Genomic DNA, 22,967 nt, shown 5'->3' with positions numbered 1-22,967 from the left:
TAAAGCCGGCTGCTCTGAGTAGGGGAGCACTGCTTCTCTATTCAGCCCGGACTTCTCACTGTGGCGTTCTAACAACTGACCTACAGGACTTCCTCTAGTGTTTGGTTCTGCCTGCATAGTCTTTCCTCTAAAACTTAGAGAAGAACCTCTACTGTTATTATTCTTTCCTTAAAGATTTGTAATTTCTAATAATTTAAAATATAAACTTAAGTAATTTGCTTGACAATTTGGGTCAAATTCTAAAAGGTACTTTGAATTTCGTTAAGAGTCTCAGGCATCATTTTCAGAAAGTTATCTTTAATGTCAATGCTAAATAAATAACATTTACATACAAGACAAAACCATCTTAGGCTTCTGTAAGAATCTAACATGTCAGAGTCCAAGGTAAATCTGGAGGAACATCAACTACTTCGAATTCTAAAATCAAGCATCTCCACATAACAAATCAACTTGCTTAAATTTTTCAAGCTAATTCTTCCTCCTTAATTTTAAATTCTATATCGGACAAAACAGACACAAATGTATTTGTGCAAATTAACTTTAAAAAAATAGTATGGCTTAAAAGTCATCAATGACTCCTGCAGCATCATACTATATGAGGACACTCAGGTCGTTATTATGCTTTAGCCATTATTCTTAATTCAAGGGAACACACTCTACAGGCAATAGAAACCTAATTACTTTGCCCCAAATAGGAAGAAGGGATTGAGATACTATTGAAACAAGCTAATTTCTAGGTATTTGGGTAAAAACAATAAAGATTAATTCAAGAAATAAGATTTCTAAGACTTGTCTCTTCCCTTTACATGTTAGAAATGTCCTATAGAAACTTTTATTGACTTAGGAGGAATAATAACAGGAAATTGACACAACTCATTCCATTCTTCCTATCACACTTAAAAAATAGAATTCATGCAAATTTCAAAAATTTCTTATAAACCCAGTCAACAATTTCTTTTAAAAAGTAAAGTGTAACCTCTGCTTTAAAAGATCACAATAAAATTAAAGTTTTAAATATTGCCATAGTTAAGAAAAACAAAGCAGTCTTTTATATAAGCTTAAGAATTCAAGTTGCTTGTGCAGTGAAATTAAAATCCATCACGTAACAATGATCCTGAGTTACAAATTAACATGTAGATTACCTTTCAAGTCACATCACCAACTGCTAATTTTATTTACATTAAGGGTAAGTATAACATTTACCAATTTCAAGTCTACAAAGTGTAACATTTACCAATTTCAAGTCTACAAAGTATTACATTTACCAATTACAAGTCTACAGGTTTACTTGTTGGTAGTAGCTGAGCTTTTCCAATAGGATTTTTGGGAGAACCTTTATACCAGATCCTTTCCCTTTCTGATGGTTTCCTAAGAACCCTGTTATTTATCTCAGAAGAAAAGCCCATATTATTATTTACAACAGATTTTAATATAGCATGATTTGTCAGATCATCAAAGGGAACCTTAATTTGGTCATCGGATATCACTTTCTGTTTATAAACTCTGGTAGATCTAAGAGAAGCATTCATGGAGTCTGGGAGCCTCTTCATCCGTGAGAAAGATTTAGAAGTTAATTCCATGCTTGATTCTAAAATTGCGTCATTTGACTGTTTGTATGGTGTAGAATTCTGTTCTTTAGGACCTGACTGGCTACATGAAATTGAGGCATCTTTTGACCTACTTTCTACACAAGAGGGAAGAGCACTGTCACAGCTCACTGATTTAACCAGAGGAGAAGCTGTATCACCAAGATGTGCCAATTTATGCCTCACAGGTTGTCTGTTATACTCCAACAAAGAATTAATTCTTCTGACAGACTGACGGACAGGTGTACGCTGAAACTGAAGAGGTGACTTAACTTTTGTCCTATTTGATTCATTTAAAGAAAGCTTATTAAACCACTGTATGTGGTCTGAAACCTTTCCATGCTCTGTTACTTGTAAACTTTCAGAAACCATTGTATCACATGTTTCTACCAATGACTGCTGTTGAACCATTCTCACAGGCTTAGGTTTTGACAAGTTGCTTACATTACACGCAATCTGCTCTGAGGAAGAGGTGTTAGCCACATCCTCCCTAGAAGCTGTGCATTTCGGTACATTTTCTTCAGTCACATTGTCCTTCTTTAATTCAGTATTTAGCTTATCCCTTGGGGAATGTTGATTCTTTATTTGTTCATCGAGGGGCAATTCCTGCTTGCTTAAATAATCGTTTGGTATATTTGAATGAATGCTTTCTTCATGTACCATCTTCATCTGAGTTGAGTAACATTTTATAGTTGCTTCTCTATCTAATTTTTGAGTATGATGTAGTGAGAAGTCTCTTTCTGAAAAACGATTTTCACCTTTACTAGTGTGGTACTCCTCTGATCCTATCACATTCAAATCATTAGTTTCAAATAGATTTTTCTCTGGGCTACATGCTGAAAAAGATGTTTCATTTAATTTTACTTTCCCCACATTAGTTATTGATGACTGCCTGCGATTTATCAATGCATAAAGATTACTTCCAGATTCAGAAAATGCTTCCTGAATTTTCAACAAAGTCTCTGTGCTCAAGTTATTTTCATTACCACTAAGAGAGCTTCCAGTTACGTTGTTATTATGTTTACTGTGTACATTAGAAGGGGTGAGCTCATATGAATTAACAGATGACTTTTCCACTGTAATATCAGGCTCCAAACAAGAGTTTTCCACCTCAAGATTTCCTTCTATTGAAGAAGCTTCATTAGTATCTATTCCTCGAAAACATGAATCACTAGGTCCTGTCCAAGACATCCGGTAACTTGTTCCATCTAGTCGCTCTGGAGTTAATAAGTTTTCCTCAGACTTACTAATCTTTTTTGAACCTAAAATAAAGCAGTTCAGGGTATTTAATCATTTATATTTTACCTAGTTTTGAAATATTATACAAATACATGGTAAATAAAAGTACTAAGCATTTAATTCCAATAAATTAAAGAATTAAATTAAAAGTAATTTTTAAATGTCAAACATTTCACATTTACATTCATAAGCATCCTGCAGTTGTTCACAGAAAAATACATTGCCAATTCTACTATTTTCATTATTTAAACATGAATTTTAAATTTCTAGAACAGTAAATTACCTAATATATTTTGTCTTTAAAATACAACTAAAGGTTATGCATCAATTATATCTCAATAAAGCTGGGGGGAAATTTTTTTTTAAATCAACTAACATAGGCTTTTTGGGTAAAACTCCTAACAATATCATAGAAATGTAGCTTTACCTTTCTTTGTTAATCTTTCATCAATATCTGGGCTAAAAAGCAGACCTGTTTTAACAGATCCAATCCTATTTTTTAAATTTTGTTGATTTGCAAGTCGTCGACCAACATTTTCAAATCTATTGACACCAGAACACCCACTCTGTACAAAAAAGAAAAATTCAAAACATTCTGGTTAAGAAATGAACCAGTTAATTTTCAAAATATTGAGACAAAGTAAATTTTTTGTAGTTATCAAATCCTCTATAGTGAATTGAAAGGGATATGTAATTGAATAACAATTTTATAGTGAACACAAATATACTTGCATGCATGCTGATGAAAACTGTACGCATTTGACTTGTCTATTAGTTGATATTTTATTATCTAAAATAAAAACAGCCTCATGTATTCATTAACTAAAAAAATTTATTTTTGAGGATTCTGTGCCAGGGACTGTTCACAATAGTGAAAGAAAAAAAGAAAAGAAAAGCAAGCAAAAAAACAAACAAATAAACCTCAAGACCAAAATCTTCTGAAATTTATGCTCTAGATGAAGAACAAATATTCCAGGGAGAGGAAAATGCCAGTGCAGTCTCTAAGGCTGAAGCCAGATCTGGCACATTTGACTGACAGCAAGGAGGCAAGAGCAGATGTAGCTGAGTGTACAAGGGGCAGTGGCAGGAAGAGGCTAGGAGAGGGATCCCTGGCTGGGAACAGCTCATGCGGAGGGCTGCAGTCAACCTAAGAACTTCGGCTTTCTTCCTGAGTGAAATGAGGAATCATTGGAGGCTTCTGAGCAAAGAAGTGACATGACTTAACTTGGGTTTTAAAAGGATAATTTTGGCTATAGTACTGCAGCAGGGTAGAAGCAGTAGACCTACCAGCAGAAGCTGACTGCAGTAATCCACGTTCGAGAAAACAGGACTTAGAGAAGGTTAGAAATGTAGTCCTGGTGAGAACTGGTCAGTCTGGATATCTCTGAAAGCAAAAGTTCGATGGGATTCCCTAAGGGTTTAGATAGGGCATGTGAGAGAAAGTGCGGAGTTGAGAATGCCTGCTAGGTTTTTGCCTTAAGTGACTGAAGAACAAGTTGCCATTAACTGAGATGGCAGAGACTGCAGATAGAAGTGTGGTTGGGGGAGAAGGGGAGAAGTGGGGAAATAGAGGCAGTGAAGAAATGCATATCAGAACTCTATTTGGGACAGGTTACACCCGCATGTCTATTGGATCAACATCCAAGTAAGGAGGTAAGGAAACGAATGTTAAGAAACAGCCAAGTTGTTCAGGAGAGCATTCTGATATAAACTTGAAAGCCTCAAGTAAACATATGATGTTTAAAGCTGATGACCAACCACCATGAGTGACTGGAAAAGAAAAGATAAATCCAACGACAAAGCTTTGGGCCCTCTGATACACGGGAGTTAGAAAAGTAACCAGTGAAGAAGGAAGAAAATCATGAGTACAGTGTCCCTGAAGCAAGGAAAGAAAGTACACTGAAGAGGGGCAAGTGATCGGCCAGGTCAAACGAGGCAGGCAGGTCGGGTCAAACAAGGGCTGGTATTTATCTGCTGCCTGGAGCAGCAATGACCTTATTCATGGGTGGCCTTGAGAAGCTGCAGTGAGTGTTGGGGAGGAAAGCCCCACTGGAATCGATATTAGGAGGAACTGGAGACATTCACGTAGAAAAGTTTGGCCCAACGAGGAGCAGTGGATGGGACAGTAACTGGAGCGGGGCAGCATCGAGAGGATATTTTAGCATCGAATCTACAGCTTTATACACGAACATCAGTGAAAAATGGTGAAAGATACTTACTACATCTTTGCTACTTTTCCCCAGACCAAATTTCACACGAAGAGATCTTCGAACCTTTTCTTTACGACTGATTTTAGGAGAGAAGCAGCCTGCTTTTCCTGATTCCACTCTTAAAAGAGCAGAATTAGAAATGTCAGTTTGTAGCATACATAAACCTAGAGAAATGCTTGCAAACTGAAATTTTAGAATGTCCAGAGCAAGTCACATTGTTAGTAAGTGAATAATGTAGTAATTTTCTAAAATCAATTAAGCTTTATGATACTATATGAACATGTCGTATTTGCAAATAAAATTTATCTTTCCTGTCCATCACACATTAGTCACTTATAAACCAGAATCATTAGAATGGACTAGCTTTTTAAAGAAATTTTAAAATTACACACATCAACATGAAGCAGGATTTTAAGCAAGCAAACTGGCCTCAAATTAGGAATTTTTCTCTAGAGGATATATAAGGGGCATTTGATTAATAAGACTATAAAGGCAGAGGGAATTTTTTAAAATTATGATTCTCGGTATAAAGACAAAATATTTTATTAACTATATTATATATACAAAATATTTATCCAATGAAAACAAAATGTCCTGAATAAATTACCTGCAAACTTTTTTGCTTGCAATCCTTTTACTTCGCCTTGGCATATCTGTACCGATCAAATGATTTCCACTGATGGCTACAGGAGAGAGTGAACTCTGAGATGACCCTTCTGGGCTTGTATCAAAGTGAACTATAAAAACAATCACATGTAATGTACAATCACAATAATGTACATATCTTATTTTCAAAATATAAACTATTAAAAATCTTAATTTCTACCCCTAAGCTACAACAAAATCACATAATTTCTCGTTAAAAACTTCAGGAGCCAAATAACACAACTCAACTCAACTAGAAAAAAAAAAGTATCAATTTTCTAATTTTTAGATGCCCGTTAGAGGTCAGATTAAACACTGCTTTCACATTGGAGTTTTGCTTTAAACTTGTTTAGAAATACAGGGGCGGGGGGGGCACAGCTGCAGACTGGAGAAAGAGCAAGCCTTCGAGATAGACTTGAATTGGTCCCACCACTTACTAAATGGCTTTAGGCTCTGAAAATGGACTTCCATGGTTGAATATAAATATTATTGTAATGCATATTAAAAGTCCAGCACAGTACCTGATACATAATATTAATTAATGCTATTATAAAATATTAATTATTGAAAAACAATTTAGAGTCTGAGTATCCAGTATGCACCTGCTAGCCAACTGCTGTCCACCTGACTCTGGAGTACAACTAGTCCGATATTTTTGGCAAATAAATTATCTGTAACACATCCCTAACCACTTGACTACTGCCATGTTCCATGCTAACAACTGGCGGTTACTACAGCTCGTTCTGATTTAAGTTATTTAACACTACATCATGAAGCTGACTATAACAGAAACTAGGAAAAAAATAAAATAGTAATGAACAGAAGCTTCATATACATTTGACTTATATTTGAGTCATGCCCAGGATTCATTGTACAAACATGAACCCTCTCAACTCATCACCAGTATTGATAAAGAATTCACACGGGTCCCCAGAGACATCTATGTTTTTTAAATTATTAAAACAGAAACTATTACAACCATTATAGTGACTTTAGGATGCATTTGGCGAAAAAAAATTTTGGAGGCCAATATAATATACCCAATGTAGGACTGCAGTATGAAAGCAGTTATAAATAGGTATGCTATTTTAGATTAACACTGTTGCCTTTATACATTTTTTAAAAAGCATTTTGCAGATGGAATTTATCAAATTCTGCTAAGAAAGTAGGGTTTAAAAAGAAATTGTGAGTTAAAATAGTAGGATTACTGTTGTTGAACTTGTTAAAATTTGTATTAAAAATGTTTCACTGATTAAGCAGGCTCATACTAACGTTACAATAACATTAAGAATGTTTAACTTATTTGGGGGTAGTTTGGAGAGAAGGAATCAACAAGCTCTTTCCTTGGGGGAGCTGTTATCATGCTAATAAGGCAGGCAAAACTACAATTCACACGTGCCATTTGGAAAAAGACCTTCAAAGTGGAAAAGCTTTTAAATATCAAGAAAACATTAAGTTACTTTAAAGGAGTTTTAAGTCTCCAAATTCTGAATACTGAAAAAGCTACAGACATAGCCTCAGAGTTCTTATTACACTTTAATGAACCATAAAAAAACCTGTGAAGGAAAACAGAGAACAAGTTGCTATTCTGTTCAATGTTTTAAATAAAACAAACAAGGAAAATATAAACCTTTTGAATAATAGAAACAAAAGAGAGGCTTTTGAGAAGATCTGATAACCCAGCTAATGAATTCAAAATGGAACTCTTACCATTGCCTGAAACCAACACAAATCTAAAAGAATTAGAGATCACTCACCTTTTGACTAAATGTGAGACAAATATGAGATGGAGGACCCTGGGTTAATTAGAGTTTCATTTTGGGTTGACCACAAGTTAATATGAGCCAACTTGTATTCTACACATGCGAAAAAAGCGAGCTCAACCTAAGACCACACTAACAAAAACGTGGCTTTCAAATTGCCATGATTATATGATATTATCCTCTGGAGGCTCGGGTCGGCCACAATTAGGAACTTGTGTAGTTCATTTGGAAGAAAATAGCTGGGCTGGTAAGGGGTCTGGAAACCATGCTACAACAGTGCAAACCAAGTTTTTAAAGCTTTTATAAAAACTGAATATAAAACATTAAAAATACCATGCCTCCCCCCTAAGAAAATGCAACTCAATGGTTACTCCAATGGTAACACCCCCACCCCACTCTGGATTCAGAGATGATCAGACTTCTGGCAACCCAACAGAAGACAGCAATATAGATCCAGAAATAACTAAAGTAGAATTCAGGATGTCCAATCACATAACACCTGAGCACCAGTGCTATGCACAGAAGCCCAAACGCTCACTCCGAGCTATTTATCATAACGCTCAATGAGCACAGCCATAAAACACATACACATTAGTTATACTGACCAGTGTCTGTTTTAAAAATTAGGGACTTCATAAAAATTCAGATTGATAAAAAACAGAATAAAGCTCTGGCTCCTAAAGAATGGTATTAGGAAACATTTTTCTCAGTCTGTTGAGATCTTGCTTCCAGGTTTATTCTCTGTTTGGCTCAAATAAATTTTTATAAAAATTAAAAATAAAAGTGTTATTATTATGAAATAGCTCTTTGCCCAGAATAGGCACTAAATCATGGTAATGTTTACAACCCAATTACATAAATTATAATAGCTACCTGACACTGGTGTAGAACTGCTACTGAAGAGATTACTTGGCAACAGCTCAACATTGAAATTGTGCTTGATTGACTTCCTTTTCTTACTTGAGAAACCATGAGAAGAATCTACTGGCAGTTTACGCTTAGCATTTGGTGTGAGAATCATTGGTGATTCGGATAGTTGAGCTGGAAAAAAAAAAAAAATTTGTTGTTTCTCCCACAGGATAAAATACAAGTTTTATTAATTTATTCTTATACAGCTATTACTTAGGGCTAACCAAAGAATAGGGTACTATGTTTACATTATCAAATGTATGTTGTACATCTAAATAAACACTATGCGATTCCACAAAACAAAAATGGGCAAGTTGCAAATAGGCAAGATTCTTAAAAAGAGGTAAACAGTAGAAACTGAAACCAAATAGACTAAGATGCATAAAATTCACATTAAAGAATATTAACATAGGGAAGAAAATTATCATCAAAGAGCTGAAACAAAAACTGATCTAAATATTATTTTTGCTTTTCATTATAACTGAGTATTAACCAGTTAATTTATTCAATCTGGAAAACAAAACAAATTATTATATTGTCTGTTGCTGAGCTACATAATTTCAGCTACAAGCAAGCCAAGATAAAAAAATGGAACATACACTAATAAACTTCTGGTTCTAAAACAAAATAAGATTGAGTTATTTTCACATGTTCAATAGCACCCAACTTACAAGCAATAGGAAAGCATGATTTAGAAAATTAAAGATATAACAGTAGCCTAAAAGAAATTCTTACGTACAATTTTGGATTCATTATATCCAATGTAATTAGCAATGTCACAGCATAGTAGTATACTACAATATCTCCATTAAAAAGAATATTGGATTTGATTAAACCAAAACAAGTCAGAAATTTTCATTTAAATAAATACATGTAATACCTACCGATTCTCTCCTGTTGAGGTGTAATAGAGGGTGTTCTGTTATATTTAAGTTTATTTAGGGCTCCACTAACAAAATCTGAAATGCAAGGCATATATAATCATACAATCAATTGTAACTTAACATTTACCTTTTGTTCACCAATAATTCATATCGATATTTGTGGTCTAGTGTCTAAGTTTGTATCAGATTATACATTTTTAAAGTCAGGGTATTTAAAAGGAATTGTTTCAAAATAGAAAAAAAAAACTAAAGGATATATTTTTATTCCATTCCACTTATACTCCCATACTCCCATATTTCCCACTCAAAAAAAAAAAAAAACACAAAAGATAACGTAAAACAAGCATGTATAATGTACAGAAAGAGTATGGAAGAGGAAAGCATTACTTGTAGAGAAAGGAACGAAATGGCAGCAGGAGAGAAAGCTTTTCAGGGGAAGTAAAACCTGGCTTGTGTTCTGAAGAATTAGTAGGTGTTGATTAGGTAGAAAGGTAACGTTTGAGGCAAGGTGAATAGCACATGCAGAGGCATGTAAGTAATTAAAACAGGATTTATGTATACTAGAAACCAGTAGTTTGATACTGCTAGACCAAACAGGGAGCAGTGGATATGATAAGGGATAAGCTGTATGTATCAGGCAGACCAGGGCCTGTGTGTCATTTTCAAGAACTTGAACTTCTCCAAAGACAAAGGGGAACAAAATTGACTGATCTGCATTTTAGAAAAATTACTTTGGCAACAGGTGTGAAAGATACACTTAAGGGAGCAAGCCTCCTTGGAGGCAGGCAAACCAACTGAAGGTTCTTCTAAGTACGTTACTAAGTCATTCAACAAATATTTATTTTGTACCTAGCCCTGGAGATGTAAGAGTGACCAAAACAGACATGGTCTTTGCCTTCATGGAACTTATTCTCCTGGAGGAAACAAACATTAAATACACCAAGGAAATACTAGATACATAATGACAAATGGAATAAACAGTCTGAAGTACAAATACAATAACAGATTTAGATTGGGGAGCCAAAGAAGGTATCCTTGAGGAAGTGATATTTAAGGTGAGACCTGAAGGAAGAGTGGGAATTATCCAGGCAAGAGATGAACAGAAGCAGCATCAGTGGAAAATGGAGGCAGGAAAGAAGGTCTTTAGGAGATCAAAGGGACAAGATCTGGTGAGCAGCGGGATGTGAGGAGGAGGAAAGAGTAAATAAGGACATACAGAATTCTAACTTTGATGACTGAGGAGACAATGGTGCCACCAAAAGAAAAAGGAAATTATGCAAAGAAGAGTCAGACATGTTTATGAGACACTAAATGGATATAAATCCATTTGTGGTGAGACCAGGGCTAGAGAAGTAGACTTGGGAGTCATCAGCTCAGAAATGGTAGTTTTTAAAAATGAAAGTGAATGAGATCACTTAAGAAGAGGAAAAGTGTAAGAATATCAAGTATGGAATAATGGGACATTTAAGAGATTGTCAGAAAAAGAAAATCCAGGAAATGAGCCAGAACAAATAGCTAGAGGTGGAGAAACAATGAAGCATAGTATTTAAAAAAAAAAAAAAAAAAAACCAAGAAAAAAAAATATCTGGAAGGAAATAGTCAAGTGGTCAAAGAGATTCTGAATAATACAGGCCAAAAAAATATATACTGGATTTACCTATTAGGAAACTGTGACTTCAACAGGAATAGTTTCATGCAAAAACATGTTCCTAATTTTCAGTCATAATGAAACACAAAGGTATTTTATATATGTTCATTAAATATCACTCAAAATAATTATTTAAGTTCAGCTATAGCTCACTTATGTGTTATTGAGAAATACTACATCCTCAAGTGAAACAGGCACAAACCTCAGTGAAAGCCTCACTGAAGAGCCAAAGACAGGCAGTGCTCTATCTAACTGGCAGGCAGTGGCTAATCAAGCCAAACTTCAAGGCACCTAGGCAGACAACAAGGTTAATATGCGGGAGAAAAAAGAAAAAAGAAGAGAAACAAGAGCCAGAGCAGAAGAGAAAAGAAACAATGGAGCAACAGATTCAGCCCCAGCAGACAGTAACACACAATTAGAACAGCACAGCGAAATCAGGAGTATGGAAAGATAACTGTTCCCTCTTTAATCTGAAATGCCACACATTTCTGACTTTTCTTCCTAATTTTCCTCCAAGTCTCAATTCTTCAAACCAGATAACTTTTAAAATAGTTTAATCATGTTATGCCTCTTCTCATACCTTCAATGGTTTTCCAATACCCAGCTTAATATTCTAAGTCTTGAGCCTAACACTGAGCTCACCCAGTATCATCCTAAGGATTAGTATGAATGCTTCAATCAAGTCATGTCGGTCTTTTTCCAGACAGCAATTCTTCCTTACAGAATCACTTCTTCCTTACAGAAATCTTTTTCCATAGCAGCCTTCTCATCTAGAACAGGATGCAAGTATTCTTACCCTCCACCCACTTCCCCTAGTTCTACCCATTCTTCAAGAAGGGTCAGTTTGACCTCCTATTTGCAGAGTCCCTGACATTACAACCCCGGGAACTTTTCTCCTTTGAACACATTTTATTTGTGCTAAAGATCTAGCACTTAATATTAGACTGTACTGTCATTTTCACTTTTCACATGCATATGCCATGTCATTCCAACTGTTCTGTAAGCACCAATACACTATAGCTTCTGCTTCATTATGTTCAAATGCATTTCAGATAAAAGCAAACTGTTGTACTCCCACAAAACGGACTGTCACGGACACTTACCTCCTACACTTTGTCTTCGCTTTCTCTTATGGTCACCAGGAGTTTCATATTCACCTTCTTCAAAACCTTCCAGTGATGGAGTAGCACAGAGACCATCAACACCCAACATAGCTGGTATCTTCTGCACGATGAAATCTGGAACATGCCCTAAAGGAAAATGTTCACAATTAAGATCTTCCTCTACTCCCCCTAGAAATGTTTAAATAGTATATACCAACTTCCTAACCGTTGTCTTCATAGTTCACTGGGAAGAAGGTGGGATCTCCCTCATTTAAACAAATCCCATTATTTAATAATGCAGCTACATCTTACCAATATCTGATGCACAATCAATAAGAGTCTGAACTACTTCAGCCTGCAATCGTAGCTTTTTTTCTGTGTTAGCAGACATCTTTTCGTGTCCTTCACTTGTCTGTAGAAGGTTTGGTGCAAATATCACTGCAAGATTCCTGCTATCCATCTTATTCTCACTGGACCTTAAATGAAAAATGGTTTTATGGGATGTAGCCAAAGATAAAAAATATGGAGTAAAAATAAAGTATTAAGCACATTTTGAAGAGCTGTTACTTTACCAAACACAAGGGAAAATATGTTACCCTTCATCTATCCATCTACATGATTGCCTTGAAATAAGACTGAACCAGAAATACACAGCTTAGGTGTGCTTAGATATACATCATAAAAATCATGCAAACTTTGTTTTTCCACACAAATTGAACATGTTTATTTGATTTTCAAACCTACACACAGAAAATTTGAATTAGAAGACAGGAAGTATGTCTAGAACAAACAGGCTCAGTGATATCAGGGAGAGGGGACAAATTTGAAAAGCAAAACAAATATTTTAAAACCACTATAATTTGAAATCATTCAGTGGACAAAGAATCCTATAGGCATCAATAAGCCATTAAGACATTCATAGGGCGGCCGGAGGCTCAGTAGATTGGAGCGCAAGCTCTGAACCACAGGGTTGCCAGTTTGTTTTCCACATGGGCCAGTGAGCTGCGTCCTCCACAACTAGATTGAAGCAACGAGCTGTCGCTGAGCTTCTGGAGGGGTGGCTGTGTGAGCTCTCAACAACAAGGCTGCCTGTTCAATTCCCGCATGGGATGTTGGGCTGCACCCCCTGAAACTAAAGATTGAAAACAGTGACTGGACTTGGAGCTGAGCTGCGCCCTCCACAGCTAGATTGAAGGACAATGCCTTGGAGCTGATGGGCCCTGGAGAAACACTGTTCCCCAATAAAAAAAAAAAAGTTTTTTTAAGACATTCATAATGATGACTCTAAGACAGCAAAGAAATATTAAATCATTTGGTACATTGTTTCTTAAATTATACAGTGTACACATTTTATAGTAAGGAAATATATATTTTTTAGAAAATTTTCCATTCCAAATGAAATTCATTATCTAGAGGGGTAAATCTAGCTAGTTGAGAAATTAAACTATCATTTCCCAAGACTTACTACTCACCTAAGAGAAACATTCCTGAGGAAGTTAAAGAAGTATCTTAATATATCAATTGTGTGGTCAGGCATAAGACAGGAGAGCAACAGTGTAGCTTTATTCTTCTCCTCTGTTCCTAACTGTTGAGCTTTGAAAAGTGCTTCATGCAAATCAGCTGGGAGAATGGGCTCTGGCAATTCCCTAAAAAACTGCTTAAGAAGTCCTGCAATATCACAAGGAGGTGCAGAAGACAGGCCACTTTCACCATGATCCAGTTTATTCTGAAATAAATAAAATAATCTTGAGCATTTAGGGGTTTAAGAGTACAATGTAAATAAAGTATCCTTTCTTACACTCTAAAGAGCTTTCTTTAATGAATTTCTCTTAACTTTTGCCTTAAGACATATCACTCCCTTTCAGAAGGCTAAAATCAATGTTAAAAGTGTTTATTTTCATTTATAGGAACAGGGTTACGTATTTAAAAGTACTTTGTAAACTTTGAAAACATTATATAAATAGCTTGATTGTGGTGATCATTTCACAACATATACGTAAATCAAAACATCAAGTGGTACCTGTTAAATGTTTTGTGAATTATATACTTCAATAAAACTGAAAAAGAAAAATTATACAAATGATATACATTTTCTTTTGGAAAAGTTCTTTTTCTCCTGTCATAAAGAAAAGCTATTTGCAAATTCAATTTCTGTCAATGATTCACGTAATACCTCCAAATATTTTGATCGTAACAATCAAATCAAAAAGTGGTACAAAAGAAAAATTACAGTTCACCATATAATCCTAAACTTTATGTGGAACGATAAAAGACCCCAATAGCCTCGGCAATCTTGAGAAGTAAGAACAAAGTGGGAGGTATAATAATACCTGACATCAAATTATACAACAAGGCTACAGTAATCAAAACAGCCTGGTACTAGCGTAAAAACAGACACAAAGATCAATGGAACAGAATAGAGAGCCCAGAAACAAATCCATGCCTATATAGTCATTTAATCTATGACAATGGAAGCAAGAATTTACGGTGGGGAGCGAAGACAGTCTGTTCAACAAATGGTGCTGGGAAACCTGGACAGACACATGCAAAAAAATGAAGCTGGAGCACCTCCTTATACCATATACAAGAATAAATTCAAAATGGATTAAAGACTTAAATGTAAGATCTGAAACCATAAAATTCCTAGAAGAAAATATAGGGAGAAACTTTACAGATATTAGCCGGAGTAAGATTTTTACTGATATATCCCCTCAGGCAAGGGAAGTAAGAGAAAAAATAAACATGTGGGATTACATCAAACTAAAAATTTTTTTCACAGCAAAGGAAACCATCAATAAAACAAAAAGTGATCCTATTGAATGGGAGAAGATATTTGCCAATGATATATCCGATAATGGGTTAATATCCCAAATTTATAAAAAACTCACTCAACTCCAAAAAAACAAATAACCCAATTAAAAAATGGGCAGAGGGGACAGCCCATTGGCTCAGGCGGTTGGAGCTCTGTGTTCCTAACTCTGAAGGCTGCCGGTTCGATTCCCACATGGACCACTGGGCTCTCAACCAAAGGTTGCCGGCTCAACTCGAGTCCCGCAACGAACGGTGGGCAGCGCCTCCTGCAACTAAAGATTGAACACCACGGCACCTTGAGCTGAGCTGCCGCTGAGCTCCCTGACGGCTTAGTTGGTTAGAGCGCGTCCTCTCAACCACAAGGTTGCCGATTTGACTCCCACAAGGGTTGCGCCCCCTGCAACTAGCAACGGCAACTGGACCTGGAGCTGAGCTGCGCCCTCCACAACTAAGACTGAAAGGACAACAACTTGACTTGGAAAAAAGTCCTGGAAGTACACAACTGTTCCACAATAAAGTCCTGCTGCCCTTCCCCAATAAAAAATCTTTAAAAAAAAAAAATGGGCAGAGGATATGAAGAGACATTTTTCTAAAAAGGACATACAGATGGCAAACAGACATATGAAAAAATGCTCAACCTCACTAATCATTAGAGAAATGCAAATAAAAGCCACAATGAGATAACACCTCACCCCAGTCAAAATGGCTATCATCAATAAATCAACAAACAACAAGTGCTGGCGCGGATGTGGAGAAAAGGGAACGCTTGTGCACTGTTGGTGGGATTGCAGATTGGTGCAGCCACTATGGAAAACAGTATGGAGGTATCTCAAAAATCTGAAAATGGAATTACCTTATGACCCAGCAATTCCACTCCTAGATATGTATCCAGAGAAATCCAAAACTCTAATTCAAAAAAATGTATGCACCCCTATGTTTATTGCAGCACTATACACAATAGCCAAGACATGGAAACAACCGAAATGCCCTTCGGTAGATGACTGGATTAAGAAACTGTGGTACATTTATACAATGGAGTATTACGCAGCCATAAAGAAGAATGAAATCTTACCATTTGCAACAACATGGATGGACCTAGAGAACATTATGTTAAGTGAAATAAGTCAGAGAGACAAATACCATATGATCTCACTTATATGTGGAATCTAAAGAAAAGAATAAATGAATGAACTAATCAGAAACAGTCTCAGAGACATAGAGGAAAAACTGAGGGTTGCTAGATGGAAGGGGGGGTGGGGATAAGGGGGAAGGTGAGGGGATTAGAAAGCAGTTGGTAACCACAAGATGGCCACGGGGTTTGAAAATTAATTTGGGGAACGTAATCAATAATGTTGTAAAGATTTTATAGGGTATCCGATGGACACTTGTCTCATTAGGGAGACCACCTCAGGGATGATGTAGATGCCTGATCACTGTATTGTACACCTGAAGCTGAAGCTGAACAACAATGAATGTCAACCACAATTTTATAAATATATATATAGTTACAATAAGCGGAGTACAGCATTAGGAACAGAGACAGTGGAAATGTAATGGCTGTGTGCGATGTCAGAGGGGTAGTGGATGGCGGAGGGCGTTGTCACTGCGTGAGGGATATAAATGATAAATGTTTAACTATTACATTGTTTTGTGCACCTGAAACTGATTTAAAAAAATGTTAAAAAAAAGAAAAAGTACAGTTCAAGAATATGCTTACCTTCAGTGCTTTTAGACGAACAACAGATCCTGATTTCCTAAAAAGCCCTTCTGTGTGAATATGTTCTTCTAAAGATGTGCAAGCATCAACAAGAAAACTGAAAGAGAAAAATCTTTTCAGGTGGCCAGATACACATCTTTCTAAATCCTATTATTCTGCCAAAGTATATCAGCAGACCAGGCACTACACTCCCTTCAGAAGCTCCTATGCCACAAATCCCTTTAATCCGTGATAAAATGTTACTAGCTCCTAAATTCTTCTCTAAGGCACATCTTTTTATCCATAACAACTTCAATGAGCCCGCTTAATCCTACATCCTTCTCATCCTACTCCATTTCTCCGCTTCAACTCAGAGCATGGGATTTGTCACTTTTATTGCCCCTACTTCCTCATAGCCCAGTCTCTACTCTACCCTCTCCAATCTGACTTTTACCCCGTTACTCCAACAAAACAGCTCTCGTCAAGGTTACCAATGGCCTTTGCCTTGCCAAACCCACGGTCAATTCATTGTCTTCATCTTCTTCTACCATCATTGAACACACCTGACCATCCCCTGATCATCTTGAAAATACCCCTCATCACTATTCTGGTTTTTCTGCTGACTCCCTGACTGCTTCTTCTCAGACTCCTTTTCCGGATCCCCTGTTTCTGCCAGACCTACCTCCTAGGATGACCCAGGACTGCCTAAAGCCTTCTTTTCTTTCTCTCCATGTGTGACCTTACACAACATACACAGCTCAAAATATCTACCATCTACTACATTAGCCCAAAAATAAGGCAAGGTATTTTTTCTCACCGTAGCATTACTTCTCAGAGAAGTTGGATATATCCCAGTCCTTACGATCCTTCTTGTATTTAAAGGTATGTGCTCAGTTTCTTTACATTAACAATTCTGAACAACTGTTGGCTTTAAATGCTTAGCTGGTACCAAGAAATTAGAACGGATGTCAGCTGCAAGCAACTGATAGAATCATAGGGGTACACAGTGGCTGACCGTTGCAGAGGGCAACTGACAGAAGAGTTTTTTTTTTTTTTTTTTTTAAAAAGCAGGCAACGAAATTACAACAAAGATGTAGTCATTATTACTGGGAATATGACTTTGCAATCTAAATGGTGAAAATCATTATAAAGTAACCTTTTATAGGTCATTTAAAAAGCAAAACAGCAAGTGGTTACCTTATAAAGATTGTGAATCAACACCTATATGCTGAAAGAAAACCTTTCTAAGCAGCAAGGTGTTCAATAAATGCTTTTGGACAATGCATTGATTAAAAACCTAGGTTATTGAACTAGAGCAGCCAGAATGAACCCTACTTTGGACAGAGAGGAAATTAATTAGTAAGAGCTAAGACAGTTTCCTTATATGTATTTTTAAAATATTTTCTTTAGGTGTAAACTTCCCTAGTAATTTCTGATGCTGTTAGTCCAAAGGTTATTTATAAATAGTGACACAGAAAAGTTAGTGCTACATAATTTATATTCACAAATACTCCAATATCTTAGCTTAAACATTCTTTTATCCAACATTTCTAAAACAAGAAATACAAAAATTACAACTGAATTGGTAATTCAAAATACTACTGAATATAATCAGAATTGTGGCAAAAGAATTGGCACAGAACTGAAAACTAACTTAATAGAACAAAAATACTTTTCTTTCTAACTTTTATTCACTGCTGAACCTTAAAATTCAATCCTGGGAATGAGTACAAATCAAAAAGTTAAAATATGTACAAGTTTCAAAAAATTTTTATATTATTGTTGAGAAATGAAATTATTTGCTAGTTCAAAAACAAATGTGTGCATCCGTCGACTACTTTTAAACATTCAAACACCAGTTTGAAATATTTATTCTTCATTTCAAACTCTGCTTACCTTGGAATGTGTCCATATTCTGGTACAACAGAATGGGGTAATGCATTAAAAGGTACTCCAAATATTTTACCCTAAAACGACAAATTTAGTTACTCTAACACAAATATTAGGCATAATATAAATTTTCATAAACATTAGGCAAGTTAAAAATCTCAGGAGATAAAAAAAGATAGCAGAAATAAACAGTCAAGACAATGAAAACAATTATTTCGAGTACATTTGGTAAAAAGTAACTACTACATACCAGACATTATGCTAGGTGCTGGGAGTACAAAGATAGTAAAGATAAGTCCCTGCCCTCAAGCAATGTGGTAAATTCCACCAGTTTCTAATGTCATAAAGGAAAATCAATCTAGTTAGCACTTAAACAGAAAACTCTTAAACAGAATTTGGCCCAAAACACTTGCATTCACCCCCAAAATACTATCGGTTCCTTCAGTAACCTTATAAATAATGACCTTATATCTTCCTTCTGTCACCTTATAAATACTAATTTGAACAAAAAGCTAAGTCAATTTACAGTGGTAATTCCTGTCACTCATTGAGTACTTCCTAAAACTCTACTAGAAGTGGTTATTTTTAGACCTGATTATCTTTTCTACAGTCCATGGAAAAGTGCTTATTGAAACTATGTTCTGAGGTACGCAAGGTAGAGATTCTGCAACCACTTAATTCAAATTTCATTTAACTACCATTGTTTAAGTCATATTCCAATGTATTACATTCAAATTTTAATACTTGAAGACCCCAAGAGTAAACTTGTATGTTGGTTAACTTGCATGTTTGTACATACCTCACCACTATCTTTGTGCATGCATTCAAACTTCTTTAAAAAGTGTCACTGATTTAAAAGGTTGTAGCTATTCACTGGACTTAAAAATAAATAAATTGAAGCCTTATACAAAGTTAAATAAGTGGGTATACCTAATCTCACAAAGGTTAATTTAGCTTAGATGCATGCGCTCTCCATGAACGCTCTTGAAGCACTTATGTTTTAAGAGCATATTATTTAACCTTATACTTATCATATATGGGAAATCATCCAGCATTGTTAATGATTCAAAAGAGTAACAAAATCTCACTAGTCCTTTTCCAAGCATCTGGTTCCATTTAATTGACAAATATAGAAAAGATAGTGCAGTACAGTGCCTAAGAGGGCAAGCTCCTAGAGGCAGGACTGCCAAATTTTAAATCCTGGCTCTTCTACTTATCAAATGACCTTGATCAAATTAATATTCTTTATGCCTCAGTACCCACATAGGTCCTAAGTCATAGTTGTAGAAAGAATTAAATAAACTAAAAGATGCAAAGTATTTATATCAGTGTCTGACACAGAGTAAGCATTCAAAGAATATTCTGCTACTGTTTACAACTATCATTTCAAGGTGAGCTACCTGAAAAAAAATATTAGTATGGACAACCGCTTATTTGGGTAAACCAGAATTTTCTTGATACTATGCAACCAAACAAAATGCAAAAACAAATCAGATGCTGAAGCTGATTGTAAGTCTAAAAATGTTATACATAAGTAGAATTCAGGGTGTTTCTTTTTCTTAAGTCTCACTATTCTCAATACTTTTACTATCCTAGTAACCATCATTACTTAAGTGGCACATGACAGGCATTGTGCTAATCCTATCTATAGATTTTAAATCTACAGTTTTTAAATCCCTTAAACAACCAATGAGATACCATTATTACCACTTTATAGAAAAGGAAACTGAAGCATAGGAAAATTAACCAAGCAGCCTAAAATCACACACCTAGTAGGGATCAAGCAGGATTCAAACTCAGGTCTATCTGACTCTAAAGATAGGTGTCAGTTTATTTTAAAGGTGAAAAAAAATGCACATACAAATTCTTTCAGATACTTACAAAACCAACTATGTTTGAGATCTTGGAAAGCCAGTTTTACAACCAGAAAAAAAACACTGTAGCTTTTAAATATAAACAAATATGTTGCCATTAAGTTGCAAACAACAAAAACAAGTTTTCCAGAATTTAAGAGGTATACAAATTTTTGTTAGTAGTTTTCTTCTCCACATAATTATTATCTTTCAGAAATTATAAATTAAGAGCTATGCAATTTAATTTTATTAGTTTTCCTCTCTAAGTACTTAGAAAGTACCATAATAGGCAAAGAGATTTAAAATAAAATGCATTATATGCAATTTATTGTATTTTTCACAATGAAATTCTGGATGATGCAGTAGAGATATAAAAATCTCCTTCAAAATCCCCTTACTTTGACCACCCAAAAATTATCAACAGCTTTTTAATCATTCCACTCTGGCTTCTGACTTCCACTTGTGACTTACTCATTAAAAAAATAATAACTTCATGTCTCAAGGTATGATATAGTCAAGCAGCAAGCTTGTTTTTTTTTGAAATTGGTGAATATAGAGATATTATCCGAAACCTGTTTCTAATGTTCTGTCACACCTCCTCACCTACTGATTCATTTAGAAAATGTACGGGTCCCCCTTGTTCCTCTCCAAATCTTATTCTCACAACTGTGGTAATGGGGTAGTGTCTGTCTCCCTTCCCATGTGCTACTTGTTCAAAATACAATAAATTGGCAATATCTGGAGATATTTTTAATTGTCACAAATGAGACGCTACTGGCATCTGATGGGTAGAAGCCAAAGACGCTGCTAAACATCCTACAAAGCACAGGACAGCGACACTCCTCCCCCCTCAATGTTATAGTTCAAAACGTCAAGCTGCAGAGGCTGAAAAACCCTGCCACTTTCTCTCAAAGACCAAAACGTCCAGCAAAGAGTAAAAAACGTCATTCTTTAAATTTCAGCAGTTGACCATCTGTATTGAATTAGACGCACAACCACATTCTCGTTTGGATCCATACAGAATGAACCTTTTAGCATGACCTGATAATAAATGATACAGGGTGTGCTTTAAAAAAAAAAAAAACAAACAAACACTTAAATCTACTTCCTCAGAACTTACCACGGTTTCCGTGGCTGTCGTTTCACGTCTCCTGCGATCGCACTGCGCACGGCTCCCTTTGACCTTAATGCCATAGGCAGCCCGAAGCTGCTGCAACAAGGCCAGCCTCACCAGCCTCTGATCCCACATCCCGGACACGTCGCCCGAGACTCTCCGAGGCAGGACCTGAGTCCTGAATCTCGTTCGCCACCAAGTCTTCCAATTTCCGAAAACGCTCAGGTTTGCGCTCCGCTCCGCTGCCTTCCGGCCAAGGCTGGCACTGTTCCGACGCCGGACCCCAGACACTTCCACGGCGTTTCCCTTGTTCCTCTCTCCACTTCCACCCACCGTCTTCTTAGTCCTTTGACCTAGCCACACCTCACCTTTCCTTCACTTACACAGACCTTCTTTCTTGTCACCCGATCCCGTCCGCCACTTACACACACCTCCCGTTTTCCTCCTGATCCTTTCGGATCCTTGTACCAACGCCTGTTACCAGCTTCTCACCACTAACGGCCACTTCCTGAGATCCCTTGTCCTCCAAACCTGACTTAGCCCTCGTCTCTCTGCGAACTGTTCAGACGACTCTTGTCGCCCTTCCTGCCCCGGCAGGCTCCGTGGAGGGCTCGTCTCTCTGACCGCCCGCCGCCCCGCCTCAGCCCAGCCGCCGGACCAGCCGGCTGCTCAGGCGCCTCTTCCAGTCCCGGTCCCCGCCCGGGCTGGTTGCCACCGTCACCCCGTTTCACAGGCTGCTCCTTCCCGCCGCCATCAGCCCGCCCGCGGCCCCCGGCCCGCACATCCTGGTGCGCTCACTGAAGCCAAGCAGCCCTCCTCATGCCTCCGCCCCCACCTCCTGGGCAGACACCCGGAGCTACGGTGACCGTCCCACCCTCAGTTGCAGCCCAGGCTCGAATGGCAGCGCCAAACATCGCTGCGCACTCTGATTGGCCGGCTCCTCTTTTCAAAATCAGGACCTCGGAGGGTGGCCAGATGCTGCCTGTCTAAGGAGATGTGGTCGAAAGGGAGACAACGAAGGGTGTGGCGGGCAAAACTAAGAAACATTAAAAAAATGAGTTCCACTTGTTCTTTCGTAGCCACATTTTTGAAGGAAAATACTTTATAAAGAGTATTTTAATACACCTGGCCTGCGCCTGAAGCAATATATTCGGGGAAATGTGATAGACACCTCATTCCCATTTTTTTTTTCAGAACTTGACTGAGGCTGAGGCCCTTTTACGGAGAAACCGCTTCTACGGAACCCGAGGTGAGACAACTTGAGTCAGGATTCACAAACGCTGATTTTAGTAACCCTAACTCCCGGCCTCTGGTGGGAATTTCGGCTATGGGAGCTGGTCCATATTTGGGAGGCTGATTGTGACGCTCAAATTTTAGCACACAGGTAGTTAAATATAACAAAGAAACCCTGTCGAGAGAGTAGAGTGCGTGAGCCATGCGAAGTCCGCGGGAGGCAGCAGCTGCAGAAGCTTTATTCGGTGGCATTTGGAGTTAGGACACTGGGGAGGAACCCAGCTTGGGGCCCACATAGTTCTGAAACCTTGGTCATCTTGTTGACAAACAGGACTACACATACACCGTTCTTGTTCCCCGCTGCTTTTCCATTCTCAGTCACC

General features: G+C 37.1%; 1 protein-coding gene across 2 annotated transcripts; it reads right to left on the bottom strand.

Moving 5' to 3' along the window:
• Positions 1–339: 339 nt before the first annotated feature.
• On the bottom strand, positions 340–22,231 carry ARHGAP11A (Rho GTPase activating protein 11A). 2 transcript variants are annotated; one of them, XM_033108995.1, is made up of 12 exons: positions 21,358–22,231; positions 18,391–18,461; positions 16,516–16,612; positions 13,460–13,713; positions 12,300–12,463; positions 11,988–12,134; positions 9,237–9,311; positions 8,317–8,484; positions 5,643–5,772; positions 5,045–5,153; positions 3,253–3,391; positions 340–2,848 (listed from the first exon to the last, which is right to left on the bottom strand). In XM_033108995.1, the coding sequence occupies exons 1-12, from the start codon at positions 21,484–21,486 to the stop codon at positions 1,269–1,271; spliced, it is 3,063 nt and encodes a 1,020-aa protein (XP_032964886.1). In that variant the 5' UTR covers positions 21,487–22,231; the 3' UTR covers positions 340–1,268. The 2 variants fall into 2 exon arrangements, with proteins under 2 accessions (XP_032964886.1, XP_032964887.1); XM_033108996.1 differs by lacking the exons at positions 340–2,848; positions 3,253–3,391; positions 5,045–5,153; ... (1 more) ...; positions 8,317–8,484; positions 9,237–9,311 and having other exon boundaries at positions 11,991–12,134; positions 12,337–12,463.
• Between the last annotated feature and the right edge of the window lie 736 nt (positions 22,232–22,967).

The sequence above is a fragment of the Rhinolophus ferrumequinum genome, chromosome 6 (genome assembly GCF_004115265.2).
Source record: "Rhinolophus ferrumequinum isolate MPI-CBG mRhiFer1 chromosome 6, mRhiFer1_v1.p, whole genome shotgun sequence".
Taxonomy (NCBI): Eukaryota; Metazoa; Chordata; class Mammalia; order Chiroptera; family Rhinolophidae; genus Rhinolophus; species Rhinolophus ferrumequinum.
Note: the sequence above shows the minus strand (reverse complement) of the source record. Positions and strands in the feature narration are given on the sequence as shown.

Excerpts from the sequence above, each read along its gene's own strand:
- ARHGAP11A (XM_033108995.1), bottom strand. The coding sequence starts at position 21,486 with ATGTGGGATCAGAGGCTGGTGAGGCTGGCCTTGTTGCAGCAGCTTCGG. Across the intron at positions 9,312-11,987 it reads GCGAAGACAAAGTGTAGGAG|ATTTTGTTAGTGGAGCCCTA; the intron begins GTAAGTGTCCGT and ends CTTGCATTTCAG. Across the intron at positions 2,849-3,252 it reads TGAAAGATTAACAAAGAAAG|GTTCAAAAAAGATTAGTAAG; the intron begins GTAAAGCTACAT and ends GCTTTATTTTAG.